Source organism: Anser brachyrhynchus (genome assembly GCF_964034855.1).
Source record: "Anser brachyrhynchus genome assembly, chromosome: 9".
Classification (NCBI taxonomy): Eukaryota; Metazoa; Chordata; class Aves; order Anseriformes; family Anatidae; genus Anser; species Anser brachyrhynchus.
Window position 1 is genome coordinate 6,804,116 of NC_137703.1, and position 21,406 is coordinate 6,825,521.

The window sequence follows — 21,406 nt, forward strand, 5'->3', positions numbered from 1 at the left end:
ATGGTATATTTTGACCATGAATAAGTTCTGTCTTCACTGTTAGTGATTCTGACAGTCATTGAGGTACTTCAAAATTGGATTAGAAACCAAAGCAAAGAAGTGAGAAACCCAAAAATGGAAGCATGGTTTTGCTCAGTGCATTCAGTTTAATAACATTTTTCTGGTTACAGTTCAGGCTGTAAAGTTCAGTACTTTTACTTTATTCTACCATTTGAGAGGACCAAAAGAAGCACAAATTATAACAAAAAAAAAAAAAATCACCATGTTCTTGCACTAAATTGAGAATTAAGTTGTCCTGATTCTGTGGAGATATTTTGTTCAATAGCCGTTGCTGTGTAGGAATAATTTTGCTACCCAGTAAGTACTGTTTGATAAATCCACTATCTATGCTGGTGTGTTGTCTCTGGGGTTTTTTGCCATTGTTTCAGAAGCCTGTTAAGAAACATTTCTTTAAAGGCCTAGAGTGTCTTTCTCCATTTGCTGCAATTTTCACTGTTTCACCATGGTGAAAACAATATAACTCTTGCTTCTGTTTGCTGTTTGTGCTTTCTGTGTCTCAGTTACTGGTTATTAAATCTGACATGAAAATTTGAGATAATTATATGCACATATGAAATTAAAAACATTTCCATTCAGTGCAAAATATATGTTCTTACTATACCGCTTTGAAGAGCTATGCCTTACAGTACTGAAATATGTTTCATTAAAAACCTTCAAGTTTTGCAGATTTCAGCTTGAATTGGTTCACTGATGTGGATCATAGAAATTAAGCTGTTCTTTTGAGAATATTGTAAGAAGAAGAACAACAAAAAGTCTTTTCCCTAAAATACGCCTTTTACTTGTCCTGACTTTCTAGTATCTCATTTAAAGCTATTTATATCATTATGCTTTCTATTGTACTTGGACAAAAAAAAAAATATTTTAGTGAAACTTCTTAGAACTCTAGTACTTTTTAGAAGACAGGGACATAACTGAACAGAGTAACTCTATCACAGTCACAAAGTAAGTCTATCACAGCTCTAAAATCCTAGTCTCTAATACTTGCCAGTGATCATTTCCTGGATACCCAGCCTATACAAACTGGAAAAGCAAGTCCCTATTATGTATGAATTAGACTTAAATCCATTTGCTCATTATGTGAGACTAAGATGAGTCTCCAGATTCAATTCATGTCTGGGAAATTTGTCAACACGGAACCTGAGATACTGCAATCTGGTTGTATTTTCTGACTCCCTAATTCGCTTGCCTACAGCATCTCATACTGACTAAATCTTTCAGGGCATTGCAAAATCTTTTCATTGAAAGTCCTTAAGTAGGGCTCTTTGGGTGTTCTTAGGAATGCTTTATAAGCATTTGTAATCAAGAATCTGCTAACAAGCAGTTTTCATATTCTCATTCCCGTTTTTTTTTCCAACTTTCATATTGTCTAATGTAATCTGTTAAAGGTGTGTAAATGACTTTTAAGCAGGGGATTGAAATATATAATACCTTGCATAATCATGTGATCTTCTCCATTATTATGTACATTATTTGCAAGTTATGTTCCAGAGACTCACATACATAACAGCAATTCAGTCTATATTCTCACCTTAATTTTTAAACAGCTATTTTGAAGGGGCATACACATAAGGGACCCCTCCTCCTGGATCTATTATGAGAGATTGTTTTAATTTCATTTCTCTGCCAACTGCATAAGGTATAAGTTTACTTTTGCATTTCTTTTTACTTAGGATGTGTCTCACCATAGTCCTTTTCATGTACGTCTGCGGTTGTTTCAGAGGCTGTTGGGTCACCTGAGGCGCACTCCACTTCAGAACTCAGCTTTTCCTCCGTCAGAGTGCAGGTCTTGTGACTAAAGCAGTAAGCTAAGGATTCATTATACTTCATAGATGAAATTAGTATAGGCCACTAAATCACACCTTAGCTTATTGATTTAGAACATCCTAATGTCCCCACGACTACTTACATGCCACAGAATTCCCTCTCCATCTCTTTTCTTAAAATTATGTTGACACGTGAGTCTGAAACAACACCGTCAGTCACAAGACTATGTAAATACTTTCATATAAGATGATGTGTGAATTTGGACAGTTTCACTTTTTGTGCCCTTCACGTTCTCCTTTCATCTTCAATACAGCAATGTAGAAGAAAAAAATTAAGTCATCGGTCAGTTATTCAATGTTGCTTATATGTCTGACTGTACATGTACTAGGGGAGCAGCGTCACAAGTCATAAAGCACCTTATGGTAAAATGGGGTTCATCTGCTACAGAACATGTACTGGTAACTTGTGCTTAATAAAGATGATCTGGAAGCTTTTGAGTCTTAATAATAAGTGAAAAGGGAAGCAAGAAAACAAAGAAAGCTTAGATCTGGGGTAAGCCCAAAAGGCAGAATACAGTGGGTAAACGTACAAAACCTGTCCCATCAGCAATATAACTGTGTCTTTCTCGTGAAAAACAAGTTATATTAGCCTGAGGAGAACACTCTGAATGTGGCTGTATCAAATACAAGTACTTAAATTAGCTCTGATATTTCTGCATGACAGAGTTGAGCAGCCTTCCGTGAAAACAGGACTGATCAGGAGGACTGCGCTTATGGAGTGTGCTGAATTCCCATTCCAGAATGGAAGGTTGTGAAGATTACATAAATAGCACAAATAGTGTATCTCAACCAGGGAATATCTTCTAGATATCACGTGTAGACCTGTGATATCAATTTGCTACGATTATTGCCTTAAAAAGTCTGTAGCTGAAACTCACCATTTTACGTATTTGGAACTTAGAATAAGAGCTGATTTTTTAAAAAGCTATCTGTTGTTAGCATGACTGATTAGAAAAGAAATTAAACATGCAAACTACCTTAGGATTTGATGAAGGACATGTCCATAAGTTGTAATCACACAGACAGGAAAAATTCATATAGGGCATAGGAAAAAAATGGAAGCAGTCATGAAAAAAATGGAAAGTAAACATGAAGAAATGTAGTCATTTGATTTACAGGCTAACACTTCTCATTTTCAAGGGAACGCAAAGAAATCAGTGAAATTCAGAAGATCATAAGAGCTGAAGTGGGTACTTTTTTTTTAGAGTTTCTATTCTCAGCTTGAACAATTCCCTAAATTTTCATAGAAATGACAGAAACCACATCCTTGATATTGAGGTAAGTCTTTCTGCCAACTGTTGAGTTTTAATCGAACACTTGAAGCAATCGAAGCTATTCAGAAAGAAGGTCACCAAAATTTAATGCTGACAGAATAAAATTGTTTTTCTAGCTTGTTCTGGGTTGGAGCATCCCAGACATGAGTAGAGACTGGGAGAAGAAGTCACTGAGAGCAACCCTGCAGAGGACTTAGGGGGGGAATTCCGGTGGTCAAACCCCAGGTAGATTGTTCTTAGCAGACTATAAAACAGAATTAATTCTGGATTTTTTTTTTCCTTTATGTTTTGAAGTGAGGTTTTGGTCACACTGTCTTTTTTCAATAAGTTGAAAGAGGAGAGGCTGTGTGTTAAGAGTTCTGCTGACCTCGAGTGTTTAGGATAATGCTCGTACACGGTGTAGATAAGTACACATAGTTCTCTTTGTGTTAATATAAATGTAGTTCATGACATAACACACTGCTGACTATCTTCTCCCTTAAATCTGAAATCCAAGTGGAAATAAAATATTATGGATGAGATACTATGAATCATTATGGTATCCATGCTAATTGAAGTCAGATTTCAGGACATATGAATTACCTCTCCTTGCTAGCTCTAGATAAAGAACTTCGTGTTCATTTAGTCTATTACGTGCCAGTATAGTACAGTACACTTCCTTCCCTTCTTTCTGGATTGTATTTCACTCTTCAGGAGAAAGAGCTTTTGCCACTTTATAAACTATTGCACATTTCCATGTGACTACTCGCAAAGTTTTTTCTTTCTATTATTCAACAAAAACAGTTTTCCCTTAATTACATTACTTAACTTTTGTTTCTTTTAATTCTTACTTGGAAACTTGAATTTCCTACAGCTACCGTGTTCTTAATTTCTTTGGTAAAAGAATTCTTTATTTTGAGATCAAAGAATTCCGATATACATTAGTGCTTTAATTATAAACTACAGGATGATAACTGAATGAATAGAGAGCTAAGGCTCTTTTAGACTAACAGGACTGACAATTAAAAATGCCTTTTTTTTTTTTCCATGACTTGCAGCATAGCCTATTCTTTTTTTTTGTTTAATATGGCTATTATTGTAATTGAAGATTGATAATCACTAATAGCTACTGGGCTCTTTTTAATGTAATATTCTGCACAAATAAAAGCCTTTGCTTATACAGTACTCCTCTCCCTTCTTGCCCCCTGCTTTGCAAATGGCAGTTGTTACTGGAGCAGAATAAGCAGAAAAAGGTATAAGCTCTAGTGAAGATGGGTAGTTAAAGCTCTGCGTCAGAGACACATACTGTTTTTGGAAGAAATGCTTGAGGACTGGAGGTAGAAAAAGAATATTACCAAAATCAGCATAATATGGTGGATTAACCTAATACCTCTAGTGTCTGCTGTTCTTAGTATGGAAGTTTAAAACTTTTGGGAATGCACAGACATGGAGATCCTATGTCATTTCCTGGGGCAACCTCCCATTGATTCTGGACTGCGATCCCTGAGCATTGTCATTAGAACTCCTAGAGGCCACGAGTAAGAACAGGGTTACTGTCTACATAACAAGATTTAGTGTTGTTTCTTCTTTTTTCAAATATTTTAAGAGGTCAGTATTTATAATCTAAAATGGAGTTTAAAAGGTGCCAAAAAACTTTGCTACTTGCTTTTGGCTACTGAGTGAATTCTAAAATCTGTCCTTTTCATTAGGTCCATAAATGAAAACAATATATATTTTTTTAAATCCACTATGAAGTCTGCATTCTGACCAGTTCCTCACCACAGAAATGTCCCATGTCTTTATTGGATGAGACTTGGATGAAAACGTGCTTTGTGTTTCTGACATACCACGTACATATAGTGCAAAATGTTCTATAAATGTCAGTCTGCTGTCAAAACACTTTTGAAGGTTATTTACAGCAAATTTAAAGCTATTCAAAATACATCAAATTCCTATATACGTTGCCTTTCTACTGCAGGAAAAAAGACATTATTAGAGTCTACAAAGTCTTTTTTTAGGTCTGAAAATCTGAATTTATGTGTAACCGTATCTGTTTTCAATTTTAACACAGAAGAATTTTAAGACGAGTTTTTCTCTTTGATCTTTGTATGCAAGCACACTTACACACACGCATGCATATATCACTTTTGGTGCTGTCAGCACTCCCACTAATTTGTTCGCTGTACACATCAGTGCCCCATTCTGCCATACTTTTTCAGTTTGGGGAACAATTTATCTGGAATTTTACATAGTATGAAGGAATTAGGTTGACTACACACTGATTACAGTATGTTAAAGAACACTTAAGTATTTTCCTCTGCTCCATTTTCATTTTATAGTATTTCTAAAATTCCATTCCTTTCTCCTTGGCATTGTAGTCAAACTGCTTGTCAGTACTGTAACCTTCTTTAGTCTTGATACGTTTTCCTCACAATTCTTCTTTCTTCCTGCAATCCATGTATAGTGTTGCTGCTGAAATGATCTCAGCTATCCTTTTAATCTTTCAGATATTTTTAAAACTCTTGGTTATATTTTGCAGCAAATTCCAGCATGTTTTTCTTTCTAAATCTTTTTCTTTTGTTTCAACCCTGATCTCTTCCCCTTTCCAGTTTCTTCAACAATGTCCCTTTCATCTTCTTCAGTACCATCATCAGAATTCCATCTCTGTTGTCCTTACATTTGGGATTCTCAGGCAACATTTTCCTTCTTGTCTATTTGCCCATCTTGCGATCTCTTCTGATGAACACATTTGTTCCAGAAAGTTCATTTAAAACTGGAGACAAACAGGCATTCAGCTAAGCCAAAACAAAAGTTATGAATCAACAACAAGACCAAAAATTGACAAAAACATGGTGCTTACCACCAAGGTGTGTCCTGACCTTTGAGGTGTTCTTACAACAAGGCTTGTCATATAGTCTCAAGTAAGCTGTATCTTTCGTTTGCCATAGCCCATTTCTTTCTTTGATTCTATCAGATAAGCTTAAGATAGTCAACGAGCCTTTTAGAGTAGTGTTTTTTTTAATTGTTTTCTGTGACATATAATGTATTTATGTTGCATAGACGCTAACGATGGTTGTAAATGATAAGATGTTTAAAACAGGAAGTTTCCAAAGCAACAATGGTGTAGTACTGGAGGTAAACGTTGATTTTATTTTCTTTTTTTTACAGTAACTGCTGTTATTTGAGCACGTAGTAACATTTCATGCAGTGTTTTCAGATTTTATGCTTTTAAAATGTGCTTCTCTGTTTAATCTTTGTTGTTGCTACTGTATCATGCTGTCTTTATCATTTTAATACAGAGCCTACATAAAGATAGGGTGCAGTGGAATGAAATGGCTAGTGTAATTTGACTATCGTAGTAACAGGTGTGTTATAATGGCCCCAGCCACGGTTATAAGTCTCAGTTCTAACTGCAGATAGTTTTAGAGTTTTATCATTAAGGTTTCTTATGAATTTTGAGGGCCGTTCTATAGCATGGTAAATTTTTCTGACTTTTCTTTCCCTGGTTATATAAACATTCTGTGATGAGAAACATTATTTGTTAGGTCATTATTCATTGTTGTTCAGGGACAAGTTTGAAAGGTAAGAGAGATTCTTTTTCAGGTAAATTGGTATCCTCAGGAGCATGCCAGATAATTATAAAATACTTCACTGGGTTCAGCAAACTGACCTGAGATTCCCTACGGCTGAAAGAGTTTGTCAGACTTGGCATTTTCCTCAGGCCTGAGGGAATCTTGCTCAGTCCCAAACATATTCATCTTTAATTAATGTTTTCTTTTTAAAATAAAAAATCTTTCACCACCTTTATATTTTAAGTTATATCATTTAATTACAGGAGGAGGTATGAGATCCCTTCCTGAGATTTAAATTTCAAATGATTAATGTAATTCAATTTATTTCTTCTTATTCTATGTGTCTTTACATGGTATATATTGAAGATTAAATATTCCAATTTGAAAAATAGTGTGAAAAATTCAGAGAAATTACATCTTTCAATTATGATACCAACAAGAAGTTCAAATACCTTGCTAGCTTAGTAACTACCACGTAAGTACATCCAACAGTAGAATTTAATCCTTATTGAAATAACCACCTCGCAGAGAAATTGAGCCTCTTTGTGGGTACTGCAGTAACCTGTGTGTTTCATATCCTGGCATCTAGGGATAGTCTCAGTATATTATCCATCCAATTCTCCCCTGAAGTGGAATGTGTCTGTTAATGTTTATGAGTCTTTTCTGTGAGCTATATACTAGGGAAGTATGGATTTTCAGCTTCCCTTGGATCAACACTGTGGTTCACTAGTGTCTCACCCTCAGAGCTCGTCTATCTTCTTTAATGAACTGCCAGTGCTGCAGTCCTCACTGATTAGGGTGACCTAAATGGAAAAAATTGAGGTACCTGTGCATCAAGAGGTTGCAAGAGAGGAAAGGACAGTATTTTCTCTATATAACCAGTTAATATCTTGGCTTTGCTGAGTTAGAGAGGATGGAGGCTTCAATATGTAATGTTCTCATGACTCTTTTCATAATGCTTATTCTGTTGAGTCTGTGCTGAATTGATTGTCCCAAGATTTCACTTCTGGTCTTCAAGAAACCATTGCCTCTACCCCTCGTTGAAGCTTTTTTCAGGTTCTTCAATTCCTAGAGTCAATTTCTTCCATCCATTGTCCCTGGTTCTATCCAAATCCCATCTGTCTTTTGCTAAGGCCTGACTGCTGCCTGGTGTACATTCCTCATGTCCCCAGAGAAGACGTAATGATTGCAAATCAAAGATGGTATAGTTTAAGGTTCCTGTTACAGCATTCCTTCATCCTCTTCTCATAAATATCCGGACTGAGTCAGGTCTGATACATTTTGAAGGTCATGCTATGCAATGAGTTTTGGATGGTGGAATATAAACACATTCCAGTGTTCTGATATCATGATACATTAACATGGAAAAGTGTATAAATGAAATTGGGATAGATGAGAGAAAATAGACTAAAAATGTATTGTCACAGTAATGGAAGAAAAAGGAGGAATTAGGAACATCAAGGAGAATGACTGTTAGATACTGAAGCAGATTATATGCATTATTTTAATTAAGAGGGCCTAATAGTACATATGGTTTCCTTTGAATAATAATTGCATGCTGATGAAGTGTGATTAGAGACTTTTTTTTTTAGGAGTTCAATTAAATCAAAACCATTTCTGTAAATGGGGAGTGATTAAAAAGATGATATCAAGGTCTAAGCTGAAAGCTATAGTTGAAGCTTCATATTGCCGATTTCTTCATTATTGCACTTCTCTGATGACTATTATCTGTTTTTTGACAATTCCACAAGTTTCTGGCTGAGTCCTGCAGATTCAGCATTAAAAACTGGTGTTACGGACCAAATGGGAGTATTTGCATTGTCTCTGAATGTATGATAGTGAGATTGGTCCTAATTCAGGAAGATTCTTGGTTCATGCATGTATCTTGAACCATACGAGAAGGTACTTTCATTAATTAAGACTGTAAGAAAACTTGCTGTTTGCTGTGCTAAAATTTCTATTATTTTAGAGTGCCTGTGAATCTAGGTGATTTAATGCAAACTTGCACTGTTGCTAGTTTTATCTGCTAGTCACTATTGTCTGATTTGCAAGGCTCATAGACCAGTAGGACTGGCCAACTGTCTGTCAGCCATTAACAAAACTATTAATTATCTTGCTGATTCCTATCATCTTGAGCTTTGATTATCCTGTAATTTAATGAGTAAGGAGGGAAGGTTGAGCTAGCATCTTCACTGGAGTCTTAAACACGTACATTAGTCTGGGAAAGGTACTGATATTCACTAACTGGTAGCAAACACAGTGGAGGCCTTTAATAGCAAAGAAGAACATGATGTTTTCTATAGCTATGTACCAGTGCATAGGAATCTACACTGATACATCTTGTCTTCTATTCTGAGGTGGCATTTGCTTTCTTTACTTTAAAGTTTCCTTCATGGTTTGAAAATACTCAAAATTTCTTGTCCTGCAGTTTGCAGTTAGCTAGTTGTATGTTCTGTCCTTGGAATGCCTGTATTACATGTGAAAATAAAGAAAACAATGAGCTACGTAGTCTTGATTTAAGGTGGTAGAGATCTATCCAAGGTGCAATTTCTGTATGTGATCATTGTCATTAGAGATCTTTGCCTCTGATGTGTGCAAATAAATTTTATTTCATATTTTATTACATATTTCTCTTTCTACCACAATAGCTAAATCCATTTCCTCAGGACTGCCTGTAACCAGCTTCAGGCAGTTAACATTGCTTCTTTCAAAAGGATCTTTAAAAAGGATGCAGTTTCCCACTTCTCTTGCTATACCTGAAGTGGGTCAGAGAACGCAAGCATTTAAAAGGTCACTTTGTGTGCAGTGATGCCATCCTTGTTTATGGGAATGCTATATGCAAATTATTCAGCTCTAAAACAAAATTTTCTGTGTTTGTCACATTCAAAGCCTGCAGCTGGTAACCAGAGCAACCTGCCTTTAAAGTTGGAGATAAAAAAGAATTAATGCTGGAAAAAACTTTTAAAATTCTCTTTAAGAAATATAGCATGAAGGTTTGTAATGGTGTAAAGATTTATATCCTTGTGGTGTGAGCACTTCACCCAGTGCTCGTGAAGCTCTCCGTGCAGAAGGGCATCTGTAATATCCTTTGGCATGCTCGTAACTACCCACACTAAAGAAAAGTCTGAGTGACTTTAAACTTTTTTTTTTTTTAACAAGAGGCTTAAATTTAGTGGCCCTTCTAGAATTTGATTCATCTGACTCTTTGCACCTAGATGCCACTAGAATTTGACAGACATAAATGTGAAATACATGATTATATACTCATCTCAAGATTATTGCTACTTACCTGCATACTTCAAAGACATGCAATTCGTGTTTATATGCAGGAAAAAATAAGAACAAATCACTTCAGAAACTCCCTGGCTAGCTACAATTCTGCACTGCTACCCTTCCCACACAGGGAGCTGTGCTTTCACGTCAACTTCATGGTTTCCTGTGTGAGCATTATCACTGTGTCTTCAGCACAGGCACAAAATGACGCTGCCTCAGTTCCAAACAAACCAGGTTGAGTACCGGTTCATTCATGCGGTGCCAAGCCTAAGTTAAGCCGTTAGCTTGGAAGTTGAGTTAATGATCTCTGCTCTCTGCTGCTGCAGAGCATGAGAACTGCCGTAACGGGCTGGACTTCAGCCCAGTCTCTGACCGTAGCTAGTGACAAATGCCTCAGAAGTGTGTTTCCCCTGTGACCACAGTCGAAGTTTGAGTCTGGAGCATACTTTTTAGTAGTCAGCAGTGCACCTGCCCTGCGTGAGTCTGTCTGGTCCTGTCTGGGATCTGTTTGCGCTCCTGGCGTCTGGCATGTCCCATGACGGTGAGCTCCAGAGCGCAGCGATGCAGGACTAGAGGCACCTCTGCTGCTGTGTGAAGGGAGGAAGACTGCTCCTTGCCACACAGCGGGAGAGGAGTGTCCTCACACACAGCCCTTTCATTGGTGATGTGTTAGAAGTGAGCAGAAATAAACAGTTTTACTAACTCTTAACTCCATATAACCATACAGAGTTATAACCTGGGGCATGGGGTAATGTTGCTCGTTAGAAATCCATGCCATTTAAAATAAATATTTTGAATATGATTCAAATAAATAGTTTAATATGCACAGAATTTATACTTTCATATAATTTGCATAAATATTTAAGATGTAGGAATTTCTACACATACACCAAAAAAAAAAAAAAGAGTATGAGTTTCAAGTGCAATTAATTAATTAATTTAAGACACTGGGATGAATGGCCTCTACCAGCAGTAAATGAAATCTGTAGGAAATTTACCTTCAGTCCTCTAAACAATGTATATTAATGTCAGCCAACAAATTAGGTATTAAGAAAATTAATCATTTAAATAAGAGAATCCTTTTGATCTTAATCTGTATTTTCCTTAGAAACGGATCAAGAGCCATGCAGCAAAGGTAGCATATGACTGTAAATCAAGATCTGTGCTCCACAGTAAGCTGCCCAAGCTACTATAATTCCAGTATATTTTAGTACCTAACTTTGGGTTGCCTAATGCTGTGAGCCACCTTAATCAAGTAACTTGTGTAATTTGCTACACACAGGATACCTGCAAAGAGATCCATGTTTTGTTCATTAAGACTTTTACTTCCTGGTCAGTATTTCCTATACTGAGAATAAATAAAACAATATGAAATGATGGAGGGGTGTTGAAATAAGATTTAATATTTATAAGACCTCAGATATGGTTTATGTTTCCCTTGGTTAAAAACAGCTATCTGTTACGAATTACTGTGCTCTAGTTCACCTGTTGTAGCCATAGACTCATTGTACTCTTTTCTCAGAGAGCCCTCTACTGACCTAAAATGCAGTATTTTGAACCAAATATCATATAACCCAAAATTTCAACAGATCTGTAGTGTAAATACATGTCCCAGTGTTGAGGTAGATTTAAGTAAGAACAACAACAAATATGGTACTATTTAATTTTTTGAAAAGTTCTGAATTTTCAGAAGTTGACAATTTTAGCCCAAAGCAAATATGGTTGTGCGCACATATGACCAGATTTCTGTTTCTTTGTTAAGGGAATATTCCTTTAGCAGTTCAGAAAAATAGCCAAAGAGCTGGTCATTTTCTCATCCTCCTCCCACAGGATTCTCCTTTATGACCTCAAGAAACTCAAGTAAATTTTTTGGGTGATGAACATAAGAAAAACAACTGTGAAGACTGATTATGCAGAAAAAAAATTCTAAAGTGCATTCAGATCTGTGTTAAAAATGCTTATTAATTTATCATGAGCCTCATGATTACTGCCATTCATCCAGTAATGCTAGGATGGAATTATGGTATAGCTTGGGAAATCATGGATTTCATTTAAATAGCTTTGGCTTCTTATGCTTGATTAAAAAAAAAAAGTCTGATAACTTGAAGGGAGTCCTTAAAAAAAAAAAAAAAAAAAAAAAAAAGCAGAAAGCAAATCCAGGAAATCTGTATTATCAAAAATATTTCTTTAATTTTGCAGGATGGAGAGGCTGGGGAAGGCTGATTATTTTAACATTTGAGATTGCTAATGTTGGGATTCTGGGAGAGGAACTTAATGTATGCAGGGATTTGTTCCTTATTTACAGGAACTGTTCAAGTACTACATACAGCGGGTCTGTTGAGTCTAGTCAGGAATCTACACAGGTCATCTGTGCTACCTTATTACATTAGCTGCTTGCTAATGATCGTCATGTTTTTGGTAGATCAGCTGCCACGTGTGTGCTGGTTTTCTCTAAAAGTGCACAGGTATCAGTAATGTAAAGTGTTTATAATATGCATAGAATAAAATTATATATAACAAAAATTTGGAAGTGATAGTGTGAAGGGAAGAAAAAAAGTGTAGAATTATAGAATTACAGACTGGTTTGGGCTGGAAGGCACCTTAAAGCCCATCCACTTATGCTGTCTGTAACTTGGCACATGAGATCCAAGATGTCTGTTTTGAGTTTAGCACTGTTAATGTAACCAAAAATGTCCTAGAAGCTTAGCACTTACACCCACTGAGCTTTACATAGCTCATGGGCTAGATATTGTGCACAGTTCCAAATCTCACTAGACCAAAAAAAAAAAAACTGGCATGTGAACTTCTGTACTAAAGAAAGTGCCCGCGCACTATATTCTAGCAGACTGTTCCCTATCATGCATAATATTTTCATATCATTGTATCCACTAAATGTGTTCATTATCTTGCAAGTTTCTGCACATATGGTAGAATGGAAAATAAGTTGTCATTCCTGCATTGTCCATAAAAAGCGGATAACATTTAAGATGTATCCCTGCGAGTCTTGACCAAGAACAGCATGCCCCAAAAGCAGAACTGAATGTGTGGAGGAAAAAAGTTAAATAATCATGTTTTTGTATTCTATCTTTTATTAATAATAATAATAATAATAATAATATAATAATAATTTTGCATTCCAGTCAAAGTGCTTTGATCTCTTAGGTAGGCAGTTTTGATATTTGAAGGATTAAGTTACCATGAAGACTCAGTTTAACAGTTTAACTCACTGGTAAAACAGGTGTGAGACACACTCACACACTCACACACACACACACACACACACACTTCCTGTGATGAAAGTCACTCCCACCCTCCATTTTAGTTTTCTTATTTACATTGTGAGAGCTAACAAGATAGAGAATATTTCTAATTTACATATATAAACATATTCCATGTGTTTAATCGAGTTGTTATTTTATGGTCATACAGTCTTTTGGGGAGTGATACAGATCCACATGAAGTCTTTGTGAGATGACTTTTATAGTGAACTACGGTTCATAAGTTGTGTAAAATTTCAGGAAGATCTAAGACTTAGACTTTTCTAAGTGAGTAGGTTACAACACTTTGGAGGACAGAAGAGCCAATAGCTGCGTTTAGGAAGTGTCATGGGATACTAAATTGTCTTGAACACCAGCATTTTTGGTAGAGCTTTTTTTGGCTTCTGAGATATGCATGGTGTCAGACAGGTAAAGGCAGGGACAGTCATTATTTCCTTCCTAGAAATATGTTTATGCTGTAAGGTAAAAGATCTTGAAAAAATTATACCTCACACAGTTAACAGTTATAAACCTATTTTGCATATGCAGATTTATTTTGCAATGTATTGTATAAGTCGAGCATTATCATTATGTTTTATATTAGTATTTATATTTAAAGTAATTGGAAGTTCATTAAATGCCTGTTACTTTACTGAAGAATACCTTTCCCTAAGCCAAGTGTGGTAGAAACTTTTTTTTTTTCATTTTAAATTGTAAAAGAAAAGTATTTCAGAATCAATTAGCATTTGAACTATTTTTTTTTACTTTAGACTGGATAATTGTGCATATGTTACATCAATTACTGCGTGCATTGTGTGTGCATCATTATGTATAAATGTTACTTGAGAAGTTGTCATTAGTGTTACAATCAGTTCAGTATGGGAATAGACTCAATTATGTCGCTTTGCTATTTCAGTTTACGAGAAAATAGTTGCGTTTACTCTTTGCTAAGTTACTCTTAAATTTAATAATTCAATAGTCAGTCTGAACCATTTTTAATTGGGGAAAAGGGGGAAGAAGTTTGTCTTTATTTTCTGTGTATATTCAGTGTTGTACTTGGGGGAATGGTATATCTGAAAATAATACTATAAATAAGAAATCAGTGGCCTTTTCTGTCTTGCTGTATTATGTGGGTTTGATATATGCTTCTGCAGCATTATTACTTTGTTCAAATCAATGCTCTGAGCTTTCCTTCATGTGATTGATTTCTTCCAGATTAGCCTAAAGAGTACGTGATTTAATAAGCACTGCTGTTACCTGTTCACTGACACACAAATGTCTGTAGAATTACATGCAGAGCTACTATAAAATTTCCAAAATGCTTTGGTCAGTCATAACATTTTGGTGGTACAGCTTTATTTGAATAAGTAAGAGGAAACAACTTGAGTCTTCTGTAGTCACAAAACAAAAGAAAATTGCTTGGAATAGATACAAAAGGAAAGAACTCAGATGTAAAGGAAAGATGCTTACTGTAGTATTCTCTTTAATATCACTTTGGTGCCTCAAAAAGAACTATTTTTTCTCCATACCCTTGTGTTCTTATGCATTGCAGTAACAGATTAAAAAGAATCAATAGCATGGCATTGCTGTTCATGTCAATAAAATGCATATCTCTCATATAAATATGTATCTTTCATTATGGTTTAGTGAAGGTTTTTACACAAATGGTGTATCATGGAAGACTTTAAATGTAGTAATATTTATGATACAGTGGGTTTGGGCTCCATATAGAATGCCTTCTGCTTAATAGGATGTTATTTCATTTCTGCAGTTGCTTTTCTGTAGCAACTTACAGGTTATTAATATTTTGGGCAGTTGCATATTGAGGGAGTTCAGTGCAGGACAAGGAAGGATTTTGCATGGTGTTCAGACATTTAGAAACAAATTTTTAAAGTTGTTTATGGTTGGATTATATGAACCTGTTTTAGATACAGCTTTATACAGATTTCTGTGTGCCCTAACAATTTTATTTTTTGTGTTTCTGCAGTACCACTCTTTTATTTCTAAGACCAGTGTTTCCTGTTGCTTTTCAATGCAGAGATTCTTACGTGTATAAGCGCTGACAGAAAACATAATGGCCTTCAAACATTAATGTCCCATGCAGTTAGGATGTTTGGAGAAAAGTCATATAAGAGGTTACTGTGTAATATTTTAACACAGACGTCCAAACATAGTATTTTTTGTCTTCCTCCAAGTTCAGTCTTAGTTCTACAGTTTTCCTGAAAACGTTCTGACATATCACCATTACTACCTACTTTTTTCTTACTCTATATATGGTAGGCTTTTTCTTCGTGTCTTTGGCAATATTTTATTTTCTAGAAGTAAATCTCAATAGCTCCACAGTATGTCTCTGCACAGATGTAGGTTGCAGCGTGATATACAGCATGTTCCTTCAGTCTCAGTACAGAGACTCAACTCAGTCTGTGGCCAGGTCAGAAACACTATTTCTTAAATGCATTCTTAGAAACGTTGTTGGAGTTCTATTAAACTTTCTCCTGGAAAGCTGTCTTCCTGTTATTACCCTGTTTTCATTTACTTTCCTGGGAGAGGGTTTTCCTTTTCACTTGCTGTAATATTGGTTTTATTATTATTTAGGATTGTTGTCTTTTTCTACTACTTCTTATTGTAGAATTAAAATGCTACTTTCAGCACAGCAGCTATCATATTGCTTCTGAAGGACAGATATTATTTTAACATCCCCAGCACCTTGGGAAGTATTGTATAATATGATTTTGTTCAGTCCACGTTTTTATCAACATGATCACCATCACCTGCAGCCGTCATTCCCTTTTAAAGTGCAGTCCTACAGCTATTTTTATCCTTTTTGCAATATCAAGATACAAAGGAGATGAATGGAAGTTTCTTGCATGTTTTTGTCAGTTTGCTTTAATAGCTCCCACAAACAGCGATGGACTTGGCAGCCTAGAGACCAAAATCATCTGTTTAATCACAGGCTAGATATAGTCCATCAGAAAGACACATTTCCATACATAGCCCCTGTATCATGTCTCAGCCTTGAGCTGGAGAGCATTTCTTGTGTAAATGGGAATAAATAAATAAATAAACAACTCAGGCTAGTCAGTACGTGGCCTCATCTCTGAAACTGTTGAAAAGAAGCATTCATGCTGTTGGGTTTCATGACATGCCCTAATGTCTAGTCTGGGGTGGACTGAGAGTTCACTCATTTGCAAATTTCATTTAGTAAGTTACTAAGAAAATTTAGTGTTTTGTCCAAATTGGAAGTTGTACATCTCTGTGTATCAAGTTGTTACATATCTCTTCAAAAAATTGTAAGGTTTAAGGTCAGCTTGAATTTAGCCATGTGATTCCTAGCCAAGGGCTTGATCTGAGGCTGTGTCAGTGTCTGTGATTTCTTTTTTTAAATTTGTGTAAGCTCTTAAAATCTGATGACTAAAAGAAGAGACCTAAAACAATAAACCTTATTCCTATTCATAGAAAATTGAGATGTTTTATTTGAAAATGAAGCACAACTAAAGCCCTTCAGAGACTACTGTAGTGTAATATCCTAGGTCGAAAGAAAAAGTACTGCACAGAATTCTTATGTGTAGTCATAAATTGTAATCTCCTAACATCTTTTCATGTTGTAATGGAAAGACAATGGGTCTAGGTCATTTTCCTTTTCACAAAGATGTGTTTATGGGGTATTACTAATTTTTCCCTGAAAATCCAGTGTAATGAAAGCATGTTTATTCTACAAGAAGTGCTGGTTATTTAATTGTTAGAAACTATTTGATGTTTTTGTGTTTTGTTTTGTTTTATATTTTTCAGCTAACAGGACATGTGACTTTACAAATTGCCAATGAACCAGTTTTGCCGTTTAATGCCCTCGACATCGCACTAGAAGTTCAGAACAGTCTTAAAGGTAATTCTTGTTAGAGGAATATTGTTCTCTATTAATACAGAGAGAAAAAAGGGAATCATCTACTCCACTGAATCGTCAACAGATTTTCAATTTCCACTTGAACGATAGCAAGTGATTTTACTAGTTAAACAGTGTCATTATATAATGTTAAAGAAAAAAATATTTTTGGTAAATAAAACCGTAAATTGTTGATATTTAATCTGATGTTATTATGTCAGTTAAGCAATAATTAGTATTAAAATCTCATAATTACAGTCAAAGATAACAACTGCTGTGACTGCACTTCTTGATTTTATTTTCCTTCAAGACAGTGTTCAGTACAAGCAAGAGAGGGCTTCTAATCCCATTGCCTTTTGTCTCTGCAATTTCATCCATCATCTTCCTTGTTTGGTTACTGCCCTAGCTCACCTTGTTGGTGGATCATGCTAACCTTTCTCAACCATGACAAAGCACGATAATTTACCAATGCTTATTGTCTGTATTTGAAGCTGAATGATCTTGATGTGTTTTATATCATGCACTGGGGTTAGGAAGAGGGACAAGACAGTTCCTAGTTAGAAAGTAAACAAAATTGACTGATAACTTGCAGATGCAATTGACTCTGGGTTTGGCACTGTTTGCTGGGTGTAGGATGAATGCTTTGATATGAAAGTGCTCCATCAAGATTGTGGAGCTGTTACTAATATTGCTACATCACCTTCTCACTTCTAGCTCTTTCTGTTGTCTTGTGGCCTTTAAGGGCTTGATAAAAGAAAAAGCATTCCGCAATCTTTTCGTGCAGTATTGAGAAGAGCTTGTCTTGAGCTGTTTAAGGTAACACAGTTAAAAGGCACAGCTGTACATTCCCTTCGCTTCTCGGGGTTGTCCTTTTCTGTTTTGTTTTCCTTTCTTTTCTACAGTTGGTAGTAACTGGTATGTTGTAAGAGACTTACTCCATTGCATGTTACTAAGATGTCCTCAGTACCTTGCAAAAGAACAATAAACCTTCTTACCAGTTATGAAAAGAGTACCTGTCTTAGCACCAGTTCCAAGGACTACGGAGGAAAAGGAAGTCTAGGATCATTCACTATTCATTGTCACTTGTCCACGTAAGCTTTCTGCTTCAGTATCATGTGTCTTCATCCTTCCATTCTGTCCCTTGTCCCTTACAGTTTCATCATATTTTGGTGTATTGACAGAATCATAGAATGGCTTGGATTGGAAGGGACCTTAAAGATCATTTAGTCCCAATCCCCCTGCCATGGGCAAGGATGCCACTGACTAGATCAGGTTGCCCAGGGCCCCATCCAGCCTGGCCTTGAACACTTTCAGGGATGGCACATCGACAGCTTCTCAGGGCAGCCTGAGTAAGAAAACTAGATAAGCTCTAAGCCATCTCTAATAGGTACTGGGCAAGAGAGGCCTATCAAGACAAACTAAGTTAACTGGGGTGAGACTTTCTGTTTTGACCTATATAGGAAGGCAAAGGTTGTGATTTAAAGCTCTTTAACTGACACAGTGTCAGTTGTCTGTTGCTTCCAATCAGTTAGTCCCTTTCTTTTCCACAGAATGGATCTTTTACAGAAGTTACAGCAGCTGAAGTACTTGTGGTGATAATAGTAGGCAGTGCTAGCAGTTTAAAAATAATCTATTTTATGATAAGCCATTTCCAGGAAAGTCTGCATGACTTTCCACAGCCCTGGCTGAACCCTTACATTTCAAAACATCATTCTGAACTCTCTGTCCTGAGAAAAATCAATACAGAAACATATCTCTGTCATTTACTTGATGGCTGCATGCTCATTGCCTGCAGCTATCTGCTAATCTTCAGCTTGGGAGCATTTTACCCGCTTGACCATATTTCCCTGATCACTTAGGATGCTTTTCAGAGTTGCTTGCTCCATCTCTCTGTAATGTTCAGACAGTTTCCCTCTATTGTTCCCACCCATTATTCTTGACTCCTACGAATGTGAAAAATGCACAGTTAGTTATCTATATATATGACAGAAATACCTTCTTTGCCATGAAACACTGACATCTTGTATTCAGTATCCTTTCAAGGATATTATATATTAGTAGTGGTAAACCTTCCCATCAGGCTTTTAAAAACATCATGCAAAAATGCATTTTCTGTGGACAGAGCATTTGATACTGAAGGGAAAGGATGTGTATCTATTCTGTAGCAGTACACTATATTTGCTTCAGTAGTTCTGTACAAAATCATAGATAATTTCGTCTGTATTGATATGTATAATTATATGTCACGACATGGCTTTGAAAAGAGGCTTGTAGTAGCAACAGCAGATTAGTTTGTTTGGCCAGTAGCAGTCATGGTAGCAAAATGTAAGCTGATGGCAACATATTCTTTGCACTGAGGATGTCCTTGGTTTTATGTCTCTGCCCCTTTTAGTTTTTACAAAGCTTTCACCTTGAGATTTTTCACTGCCAGATCTGATCATCCAGTTTTGCACAACATGAAAAATCTTGCTAGTGAATATGACTCCATACCATACCCAGTCCTGAGCGTGCAAGCTAATCAAAACCTAAAGCAATTTTCCTCCTCTCTTACATGCAAACACATGTGCGTGGAGAGCGGGTGTCATGCCTTAGCCTGCTGATTTGTCTGGGCCCATTTTTCTGTAGGTATTCCTAGGCAGGTACATTGATACCAGAGAGCACAAACACAATTCGAAGATGTTAAATCACTAGCAGTACTTTATCTAAGAGCAGTTGGTTTCACAAGGAAAGGCTACTGTATTCAATGTGTTTGTGTGTGTATTTGGTGTAACCTGTTCCTGAGTAAAATCCAGTTATGTTTAGCAAGTGTAATGAAATTCAACAGTATAATTCAGTGATTGGGAGCATATATACTCTTGAGTCACTTTCTTGTAATTTTATTTATTTAACAACTAAACAACTAGCTCAGATGATTCATCATGATTCATGGTGGAGAGAAAAGGACAAAGAGTACAAAATATAATAACGTAGCATTGTTTTCTCTTGAGGGAAATAACACTTCATTATTATTTTTTTTGCTTCTCTCTGTAGAAGCATCACAAGATATTTAAGACATTATTAGTTAATGTATCCTTTTCTTTGGGAATCATTTCCCCATCCACTACAAGCTTTTCAACTTGAGCAAAGCATACATTGCAGTTTCCATTGGCAATGAAGTTCAGTGTGCTGTGATAAAAACTGCTGATGCCCTTAACGCGGTGTCTGTAGTTCTCTATGGTAACACTAGCCAGACACTCTTATAGATTTTGTACTGAAGTATTAAAAAAGGTTCTGTGTGTTTGTTTTATAATGAATTCTGGTTTAGAGTGTGATGTAAACTGTGCTTTTAAATCATAAATGTAAAGGAAATGTATTTGGCTTAGGGGCAAAAAGCATGCTACGGTGAAGTAGTGAGAGCATTTGCTGCTTTTTTTTTTATTATTGATTTTGTTAGTTTAAAAGAGAGGTGGTGGGTGGCTTAATTTCCAAATATACAATGATGTATTTTGCCTTTATCTCACATTTTCTGTTGAAAAGACATAGCTGACATTTACAGTCATTTATATCATATGCAAAATAACAATTATAAATATTGTATGTTACTTGGAGTATGAAGTCGAAACAAAAGCATTCCATCTAATGGTGATTTTAAACCTTCCCATACTGACATGTCCCAGGATAAGGTATGCACAATGCCTGGATTATATGCCCAGAAATTGTAAAGTCTTCAGCTACACAGGATCTGTGCCTGAGATTTGAAAATTGATGATACTGATATTTTGCAAATATCCAAACTGTACCAAGGTTATATGCTTGGAGAATGCTCTTCTGAGGTATCAACCTAACTCACTCAAACTTTAAATTACTCCATACTCAATGAGGAAGATACCAAGCCTGTGCATCAAGATACCAAACCTGTGCCTGTTACCCATTCTAATTAGGGAAGGGCGAACTGATCAAGAGCCATTAACAAAACAACCTTGTCCCAAACCAAGACTTACATAAACCATCTTCTCTCACTCCTGTTCACACAGGGAACTTCCATTCATTGTTGAAATTCATCTTCATAGCTCAGGAAGTCTGTCAGTTTCTCTCAAAGCAGCATCTGTCTCTCCGTGACAATGTATTTTGGAACATCTTCTGTTGTGCTAGATTGGAATGCATTAGTCAGCTGAATGACAGGAATGCATATGAATCTATGAACAACTTTCCCTTTGCTGAAATGTATCCAATAACAATTCTCCTTTTCCATATTAGAGGGATAATATATAATATTCAGGCACTTTCTTGAATGTCTTAGTTGTATCTA

General features: G+C 36.1%; 1 protein-coding gene across 16 annotated transcripts in view; it reads left to right on the top strand.

Moving 5' to 3' along the window:
* NAALADL2 (N-acetylated alpha-linked acidic dipeptidase like 2) overlaps positions 1-21,406 on the top strand; it is a 438,404-nt gene that overhangs the window by 392,666 nt on the left and 24,332 nt on the right. For 15 of the 16 annotated variants that reach the window (XM_080604240.1, XM_080604236.1, XM_080604232.1 and 12 more), the window contains one exon: positions 17,028-17,121. In XM_080604240.1, coding sequence (XP_080460366.1) covers positions 17,028-17,121 — 94 coding nt within the window. Of the gene's footprint in view, positions 1-17,027; positions 17,122-17,832; positions 17,935-21,406 lie in introns of all 16 variants that reach the window. The other variant, XR_013954885.1, reaches the window with a different exon arrangement.